This window comes from Hyalella azteca, unplaced genomic scaffold, assembly GCF_000764305.2.
Source record: "Hyalella azteca isolate HAZT.00-mixed unplaced genomic scaffold, Hazt_2.0.2 contig10809, whole genome shotgun sequence".
NCBI lineage: Eukaryota > Metazoa > Arthropoda > Malacostraca > Amphipoda > Hyalellidae > Hyalella > Hyalella azteca.
The window spans coordinates 7,827-17,951 of record NW_025940830.1 but is presented as its reverse complement, the minus strand read 5'-3'; the positions used below and the strand labels follow the sequence as shown (position 1 = coordinate 17,951).

Sequence of the window (10,125 nt, the reverse complement as noted above, 5' to 3'; positions counted from 1 at the left end):
GACCAAGAGCGCATTTTCTCGTCGACGAAAACGTGAAGTCACGAACAGACGGACGGACAGACAAACGGACATGACGAGCACAATAGCGCCTTTTTTCCATAAATGAAAAAATGCGCTAATAACAAACTAAACGCTGTTTTGCTTACCATCCCTTCTTATCACTTTCTTATGTTGATAAGAAATCTTGCCTCCGTAACTCCGTCACGTTACCTCCGTCACTTGCTTGGCCGCAGTAGAAGAGTGCACAACTCTTCAACCCACTAGTGAGTTTTAACCATTTACAACGTTAATTTTCTTGTTTAATATTGGAGGGAAGCTGAATCAAATATTCAGGAACGTTAGATTGAAATTCACACGTCTGTTAATTCGTTTCTCATCGAAATAGAAAATTTGAAATTTTGAAGTGTTAAGTTACGTTCTCTATTAACTTATCTTGTTTGGCGACAAATTTGATAGTAGTTCTCTGCGCTATGTGCTTCATAAATGATACATTTCTGCTAGGATTTCCAATGGTGTTGAATTAAAATAGCTGACGTAATGACAATGTTCTTTAATTATTCTTGATGCAACACAATGTTCTAGAATTATGACAGAATTTCTTTTTTCATATTTATTAATAGACAACTTATGAATTTGATTTGATGCAAATTCATCTTAAGGTATAATCTAATTAAAAATCTTTCTAAATGAAGTATCAGGAATGTCTGTTTTCCTTAGATGAATAAAATTCCAGACATGTTTATTTTTATTTATTAATGTGTACCTTAAATCAACGAATCTTTGATATTTCAAGATTTCCATTTCAGTCATTTCAGTCGGACTAAACTCATGTGTTATTTCCCATTACGGACGATTCAAACAAACTTAATTATTTTATTGGGGAGTTAACCAAACATTGCGGCAAAATAAAACTGTCACTCATGGAATGAGTCATTCTGCTCACATTAACTATTATTATAACGATAACACGTCGCTGATTTTTCTTTCATTTTCGCGCAGAACAAGATGGATTTTGTCAACAAGATTGAGGTGGGGATATCTAAGTTGTCCGAAAAGGACGAGATCGTTTCCAGGAATACCATTACGGTCACGCAGCTCGTGCCCGACGTCTTACGGCAAGTCGTTGCGTGGGCGTCGCCCGATAAAGATGATGCAGAAACTTACGAACAATATATACAGAGGAAACTTAACAGACCGCTCACCAAGAATGATTGGAAGCGCCTGATCAACCACAAAGACATGAAGAAAGTGATAGAAGTAAACACCAATTCAGCTGACTTCGATGTTACGCTGCTATTCAGTCTTATGTGTGCCTTTCATGAAATTTCACCGCGGAAGGATAGTAAGGAGGAGCAGGAAGCTTTCGCTTCGTTCAAACGAATTAAAGTACTCAGAAATAAGATAATGCACAATACCAGTGACCTAAAAGACCAAGGAAAAGTTGAAGAAATCAAAACAGCTCTCATTCAATTGGTAACCAAGTCCTCAATCACTTACGAGGTTTCTGAATCAGACGCAAATAAGGTTCATGAAGAAATCAAAAAGAGAATCGATCAGATCGTCACAACGAAAGTCATGCCACACGTCGAGGACAATCAGGTCCCGAAAGAAAAGAATGAAAATTTATGCCACGTAAAGACTCCGAATTTAATTGAACTGAATGGGGCTTGCTGTGAATACTTCAACTGTATTCTTATGAAGAAGGGATTGCTCGATACTAAAATCAGTCAGTCAACGAATTTTTTCCATGGAATGGATATCTTCGAGAATGTTGAATTTGGTGAACACAACGAGCCTGAGTCACCTATTTCTCAACCCGTAGATTCAAGACAACTTTTGAGCTTTGAGCATGAGCAAGTAGTGATCCTCATTGGAGCACTGGGCTGTGGAAAAACGGCGTTACTTGAAAATTTAACTTTTCAGTTCTACGATGCAGCGAGTAAGGTTGATTATTTATCAAAGTTTCAACTACTGATCTACTACGATTGCTCCGACAGAGCAGCTACCAGCGTGGAGGACGTCGTGGAACACTGTCTTCGTAAACTGTGTCTCGAACTAGGAGCTTCAGAGATTGTTCAAGAAATCCTAAGTCTAAAAACATTGTTCCTCGTTTATGCATCCAATGACATGAACAGAGACTCGTCTCGTGTAATAGAGGACTTACTCAGGAAAGTCCCGTGCACGGAGTGCAAAGTTCTCATATCAACCATTTCACAAAAGGTGCTGGGACTTTCAACTCTCATCAAAAAGTTAGGCCTGAAAGAAACTGGTTTCAGAATGAAGCCTATCGAAAACTTGAATGATCAAAAAACATTTCTACGGAACTACAGTAGAACTCATTCTGAGGATGAAAAAAAAGAATTGCTTGAAAATTTTAATGAATTGAATAAGAACGTGCGAGATTGTTTCCAGTCGCCGGTGAGTTTGCAGTATCTGTGCCAAGAACTTCTGAAGGATAAACCCAGATTAGGTAAAACGACTCAAGTAACAGATGTTGCACCAGATCTTTATGTTTTATATAGAGAATTACTGGTGTTTCTGTTGCAGCGACAGGGAATTTGCAACTGCAAGAGGCTGAGTGATGATTTGCTCGTGGTCATCGGAGAATTTGCATTGCAACAAATTCATGGTCAAATGAACACCATTTCAGAGGAACAGCTTTCTCGGCTGGAACGCCTTTGCCGCCAGGAGTTGAAGAACTATGACGCTGCAGGAAGTGCACTCGCTCATCTGGCTGCTGACATCGTTCTGATAAAAAAAGGAAATACCCGCTCTTTTCAACATGAGAGCGTTCAAGAATACTTCGCAGCGAAATACATAGTGCGTCGCCTGTGTGACATGCGTGAAACCTTGGAATCTATCATGATGTGGCGACCGAAACCAATGACAAGGTAAATCAAAACCAGTTAACAACATTTTGCCTAATTCCTCAGCGCAGCATGATTTAATAGCATAAATTTTATACCATTTATCATTGCGGTGAGAAAATTCCTTCAATATTTAATTTTCAAATTATTCAGTACCCATATACCAGTGACTCTTACTGTCTGGAAATTAGGGATGAAGTTAAGTAACTGATGAACTCAACTTTTCGGCAATACAGTTTTAGAAAGCGGCCTTTTCTTTGGTAATTTTGATATATAATGACGAGATGACTTTGGCACGTTCCTGTGTGATACCATTCGGTCCATTCGAATAACGAAATAGGCTCACGAAGTTCAATTCATGTTATTTAAAAAGGATCTACCTATGCATTTTAGCCTGAATAAGAGGATTAAATTTATCTTTACAAACTCCGATGAACTTACAGAAAAAGAAGACATTTAACATATACACAACGAATTTCTATCGATGTATGTTAAATTGAAGGTATATGGAAGAAACTTGGCAGCAAACTCTTTCGGTACAGCTCACGCTCAGACAAAGTTTCAAAGCTTGTAGAAACTTAATTGACACAAATTGATTTCCAGTAGAATATGCCCATATATATACACGAAAATTATTAAATAACTTGCGTCTAAGCCCGTCGTTACATGATTTCAACACAATTTTTCCGAATCTTGCTTGAGAGTTTTCGGAAATTTACCTATACTTTGTGTAAATCCAGTCAGTCTGTCATCCAAAATCCCATCACCTCGTCTAAAGCAATCCCGAAACCTGTTCAACGGATCCTGTGATCCTGAATCGTATAAAACGACCAGTAATAACTCTCATTTATCGTGGAACTCACATTGAACTACGAGTTTTAAAGTCGAAGTGAATTTCAATTTCAACAAGTTTAATAAAACTTGCCCGAACCAAGTTGAAAATCCCACTTTAATTTTCAAATAATCTGTCCAACCTCCCCGTTTTGCATGGCGGTATCATTTCAGCACTAAAAAATTCAAATCTAGCTAAAGTCCCGACACAACGGTTGTATCAGCAGCTTGCCCAAATAGCCATTATTTATGGCTAGTTTATGGCTTCAAACTCAGGCAAACTCACACTTGAACTCTCATTAGAACTTGAACTCTCATTTTCATTAGATTAGAAGATATTGCATTGTTAACACCAAAGGAATGTTTTCGCGGTTTAACCTCTACTTCAATTGCGAACCTGATAACAAATTTTCAAACGAAAATTTCGAGGGAATAGACAGTTGCTATCGAGATAAGAACTAGTTGATATCTAGTTTATCCATATGATATTTATTCACAATAACCAATTCAATAGAACTAATAACGTACAGTTAATTTTCATTGTTAACTATGGTAACTAAATTACCCATGTATAGAGTTTTGAAACAATCTTCCGTATTTTTCGGCTTAAAGTTGACAACGGGATTGGATAATCGACATTTCTTCCTGAAACAAGAAGTGTATAGTGTCAAGAAAATAATCCGAAACTGCATTGAACGAATGAAGACCAAAGTCTGTTTCATATTTATTCGTTCGTTCGTTAACAAAATACACCGGAAAATCAAACACCATCTAACGATCCAATTCCTAAAAACAGCGTTATCACAAGCACTAATATGAAATGCTCTTCCTTAAGCCAATAATAAAGATAATTTCTTGCGATGAATCTTCCACGCAAGATTTTAGTCAAACAGTTTTTTCTTTCGACGTCTACTCTTCGACAAGGACAAGTTATAAAAGAAGGATTAGATAAAACCGCTAAAAAGTGGGCACTTATCCACACTAAAATAGGTGATTACAAGTAAAACCCATTTGCAAACGCAATTACTAATATTATTTTATGTGTACGCCATATTGTCGCAATAGCGTATTACAAGTACCCGAGTGTGATCTTTAGCCATTCGAATTTTTGGCCAATTTGGTTTCTCTATTTTTCGCTTAAGTGTATTACACAGAATAAATTCTTTATATTTAAATTCTTTACTTCAAATAAAAGATATATTTGAATTTGTCAGAATCTAGCTCCAGCAACTTTCTCTTTTCTAACTCTTTTAGGATGCGCAACGTTCTGGTATGGGTGATCAAGGAGTTGTCTTCTGAGGAACACAAGACTTCCCTCAACTATCGCTGGGAGGAACTGCGCCAAGCCATGCAAAAGGCGGGTGCCGACTTTGACACATGGACCGAAGTACTAAAGAGCTGCGGGGACAACAAAAAGTTGAAGGAAGCCGTCGAGAAAGAGAGAAGTGTAGCATGGTTGCTGGAGAACGGTTCGTGGCACACATGAATAAGTTGATACTCAATGGAAAATTAATTTTCTGAATAGTTCTTGAAGGGATTTTTTTAGTACTTTCGGATCTCATTAATTCATTTGGAAACGCTACATCGTATAAATGAGTTAAAATTATTATTACGATTCGATTTTATGTAAGTTGATTAACGTTTCCGAGCAGAGGACGATGCAAAAAGAATGGCGAGGTTCCTGACGGACGATGAAAGAAGAATGGCGAGGTTCCTAACGGACGATGATCGTAAAGCCATTCGAGTGAATTTAGACCCAGCTACAGCACCGCCTGCTGAATGGGGTTCAATCATTGAAAATTTCACTGGAAAAATTGAGTTAGATTTTTCTCGAGAAATAGACTCTCCGTGTGATGCTTATCTATCACATTTCAACAAAGCAACGTAAGTTGAACCGATTATAATTATATTCGATTAAATTTAGCAGAATCTCAATTTTGGTGGCTGATATAGTTTGATTTTATACTCAGTAATAGTCATGACCAAAACTTTGGTCAAGATAATTCCATGGTACATTCATCCCACCAAAAATTTCTGATGACAAATTTAGTAAACTTTTCATATATCGTATATCATTTATGATATAATATCCTTCATGGCATTCGCAAAGTGAAATCTAATTTTATCTGCATTATTTTGTAGGTGTCAGGTGACATATTTCAACGGTTGCATCCAGGACAAGAAAAACATGGATATTTTGAAAACTGTGGCCGCCCCAACATGCAAACTGGAGATCATGCTCAAAGCTTCTGAATCTGTTGACCAGCTGAATATATAAATTCAACCATATTGACAAAGCTGCATGTCATCGCTACTTCTGACAGAATTTCACTGAAATTATATGTGTGTCACCTGAGAGTGAGAGAATTGGTATCTTGAATATACGAAAACTTTTTCTTCTTGGCTCCTGGGTATCGTGAAATTAAAATTCCATTGGAAAGTAAATGCTTGTTTTCTGTAATTTTATTCAGATAAATTAATCAAATTTTTCCACTCAATTTAATTACTCTTTCTGGAAAATTTGAATTTATTGTTTCAGCTTATTTGTTTAATTGATTATCCTGCTGTGCACATTACATACAATTTCAAACAGAGAGCTCTATTGTTATGCACTAAAAAAAATAATAATAATAATTATGGAGTTGAAAAGCAATAGAAATTTCGCATGTGAAAACTTGTGTGTGTGCAGAGAATTCGCTTTTTATGCAATTTTTATTAGATAGGTGATTTATTATGATAATATAAGCACTTGAAAACGTTCATTCGAACATTTTACTATAGGTGTAATGTATTTGATTTCATAATGATTGAAAAACTTAATCGATGAGCGACCCAGAAACTGCAATGTTCATTCTTGTTTAGATTTAAGGCAGTAAACTTTACAGATAAAAAATATGTATGTATAAACTTCTTGCGGTATGCTATGGGAAGGCCATTTCATATTTTACTTGGTCATTTACGAGCATTAAACTATTGCTCAATTCTTATTATACTCAAAAACCGACACGGCACAGAATCTTATTGTCGCGGACGCTACATTGATAATTTATACAAAGTTAATTTATTAAGTACGGGGGGAATTGAGCAAGTAAATTACCGACACCAAAAGTGCAATTGATTGTGTCATAAAATCTTTGAAGCATGCTAAACTTATAAGGGAGATCGTGTTGGCTCCCGCAGCATTTTATATAAGTTTATATAACCTTAAACTTGAAAATGAAACAATATGAATGCTCCTTGAGTGACTTGGTTGAAAGTATTGACTAAACCGCTTGCTTGAAAAGATTATTATTCGCTCCAAGCTACTGATCATAAATATCACCTAAGCATTGTAGAGAAAAACTAGCATCCTATAGGATTTGTTTTATTCCAAGGAGGAATAGCCGTTTTGCAATTCGATTTAATATTATTCACATTTATGGTAAAATTTAGCTATCGTTTGTCATTATTTTCTCCAAAGTTGAAGTTAAATTGATTTCTTGATTTTAAACAAGTGATTGGCTTTGATTTATGACGCTTAGATTGTACATATTTCGTTCATAATGTAACGGTAAACACGACACTGATTTATTTCCGATGGGATGATATGTATTTTAGCTGTATCATTCTAATGCCAGTGATTCTATTAGCATAATTAGAAATACGTCATAACCATGAATATCTTGAGCTTAACATTGACAGCAACCGACCGGCGATAGCTGAACCCCTCATCTCTACAGATTGGACTCCAGCTATCTGTTTTCTGACTACCGGATTTGTCTGAACTCTGAAAGAATTTTCCGAGTAATTTTTTGTCCAAAATTTTACTGTTGTATCCTATTTACATATATTATGTACTTATTTCCACCAACATTTCAATGTTTAATGCTTCTTCTTACTTGAAAATGAATGTTTGTTGCATTCGAAACGTCGTAAATAAACAAAAACTATTTCCTGAAACTTGCCTTTCAGTCTACCGTCATCTGAAGAAAAGTTCCACTCCTTGATTATATAATATAATTCAATGAATTCTCTGGTCATCAATCGCGCGTGTATAAAGAAGTAAATTCTGCCATCTGATACTAATTCTTTCTTTCTACAATAAAATCATCAGATATAGCATCTCAATATACACCCGCATTAAATTTAACTAAAACCACCATTATAAGTAAACAGAACTTCTTATGGACTCAACATGAACCATTTTAGTCACTCATGTCTAAAACGATGCAACTCATGTGCATGTGACGTGACCATATGCAGTGGCGTAGCCGACTTCTTAGGTCGCGCCTTAGTCTCCACTTGTGTTGTTGAAGTCGGCCTAGCCGGTCACGGTTCCGGTCGCTTCTTTAGATTTAGAGGCCTTAGTCTAAGTGAATATATTTGAAATTTAGTGCGAAATTTGAGTGAAATATTAGTGAAATTTAAACTTGAGTTAATTTGCATACAAATAGTTCTTTGTTGGGAGCAGCACGATACAATTTGATCATGTGTTTGGTCGTGACTGCTCATGTGGTCTGCTTTCATTTACAGCCAAACAGATAGCAACCTGTTCACGTATGTTCAGGTATTTACTAAATATTCCTGTTCAAGTGCTTTCGATTATCTTTAGTCAAGATCTCCATTCATATATGAGCCACGGATCTGGCGGTGTGCGTGCTGCTGTCCTTGTAATCCTAAAAGAACCTTACATCCGCTAAAACTTCTATAAGTGATAACTTAGCTATAACTGATAACTTAATTATAAATATTACCTTATAACTATTACCTTATAACTATAACTTATAATTAAAATTGCATTCTTGTTGTGCATCCACAGCTTCACCATCATCAGTGGCCGGAGCGTGCGCTGTCAGAGGTTCCTACAAACCGGAGCCTGGGCTATAGATTCAATCTACGTTTTGTGCCAGTTATTTCAATAAATATATTAAGCCTATATACCATATTCACTGTATTTTTTCCACCCTTCGTTTTTTCCACCTTCGTTTTTGTTAGCTCATGATGCGCCTGTCGAGAAAAGCTACCTCAATAAATCCCGAGACTGAAAGTGCTGAACGTAGTAGTGAAAGATTATCTCATAACTACTGAATTTTCTGAACTTCGAAATTATTTCGAAGTTGTTTTCCCGATTCTAATTTTTTGTGTTGTAGGTATCATATTTACGCGTATCGTGTACTTATTTACATCAATGCCTCCATAACTTGAAAATGAAGCTTTGGACCAGTCATCCCTGAAATAAAAGTTTCATTTGTTTGCTGTTTTGTATAAAGCCTAACATGTTGTCACATTCGAAATGGCATTAATAAATCAAAATTGCATCATTAAGCCTGCATTTTGATCAACCCTTGTCATCTGAATAATATTGCTCGACACTGACGAACTGGTAATGAATTCGTCAATTGGTAACGCAGTAACATCGTATTTGTCATCATCATTTGTCATCTGCAATACAATACTACCTTAGTTACCTACAACACATCGTCAATTTGCTACCGCTCAACCACATATAAACTGCACCTTCTTGATAACTGTTTAGCCATTTGGTTAAATGATGCTTGAAAAACATAGGTGATTTTACTGGTTGTTCGAGACGGGTTGGAACTCAGTCCAGGTCATCAAAAACAAGAATAATCCTCGTACAATATAAGTGAGAATGCATCGTCGACAGGATAATTCGATTAGGAACTCATAGCAATTATGTAAATGAATAAAGTTCTCCGAAGTTCGTTAATGATCTCAAACATGTAAATATTACCGACAAACAGAATCATGATAAAATTTTACCATTTCAGTTGAAAATGTGTTCATTAAATCAAAAGTGGCCATGAACTTTCGTTAAAATTTGACGATCTTACTGACCCTTCTATAAAAACATGTCGGTGGTAATCTAAGCGATCTTTTATCTGAACCTAAAATTTTGATTGCAAAATGATATAAATTTATCATGCTTGTTTGTTTTTTAGTTTACAAAAAATTTCTGGTTTGCATAACACAAATGCAAGAATTGCAAGTTTATCCACTATCATATTTGTTCGATGATGTAAAACGTCATTCGGAAGACTCTTTAGACTCGCCCGATTAGATAATTAACGCACTTTACTGTGCCTCTACGATATAATATTCGCAACTTATGGGGAAATAAATCCCTTCGATAAATCCGCGTTTATACGCGCATAGCGTTGTTTTCACTTTATTACTGAGCCCTCAATATATAAAGATTGTTTTGCAAATGAGTTTCATAAAGCTGATTCCTTGACTTGTCTTACGCACTTCAACGCCAATCCATATAGAATTTATTCAATTATTACTTATCCAATTCATACGTAAGGAACCAAGAAGATTTGGATAATGTGGATAGGAGCATCCAGAATATAGATAAGATAGAACCATCCAGAAATAGACTGGGCAGATGAATCTTCTCCAAGAGATGAGAATCACCCAACATCCT

The 10,125-nt window shown here is 36.0% G+C and overlaps 1 protein-coding gene across 1 annotated transcript; it reads left to right on the top strand.

The window, feature by feature from the left end:
* Positions 1 to 228: 228 nt before the first annotated feature.
* Positions 229 to 6,119, top strand: LOC108669552. Its single transcript, XM_018156922.2, has 5 exons — positions 229 to 263; positions 1,000 to 2,891; positions 4,953 to 5,167; positions 5,351 to 5,582; positions 5,841 to 6,119. The coding sequence occupies exons 2-5, from the start codon at positions 1,006 to 1,008 to the stop codon at positions 5,974 to 5,976; spliced, it is 2,469 nt and encodes an 822-aa protein (XP_018012411.2). The 5' UTR covers positions 229 to 263; positions 1,000 to 1,005; the 3' UTR covers positions 5,977 to 6,119.
* Positions 6,120 to 10,125: the final 4,006 nt, after the last annotated feature.

Excerpts from the sequence above, each read along its gene's own strand:
- LOC108669552 (XM_018156922.2), top strand. The coding sequence starts at position 1,006 with ATGGATTTTGTCAACAAGATTGAGGTGGGGATATCTAAGTTGTCCGAA. Across the intron at positions 5,168-5,350 it reads AGCATGGTTGCTGGAGAACG|AGGACGATGCAAAAAGAATG; the intron begins GTTCGTGGCACA and ends GTTTCCGAGCAG. Across the intron at positions 5,583-5,840 it reads TCACATTTCAACAAAGCAAC|GTGTCAGGTGACATATTTCA; the intron begins GTAAGTTGAACC and ends ATTATTTTGTAG.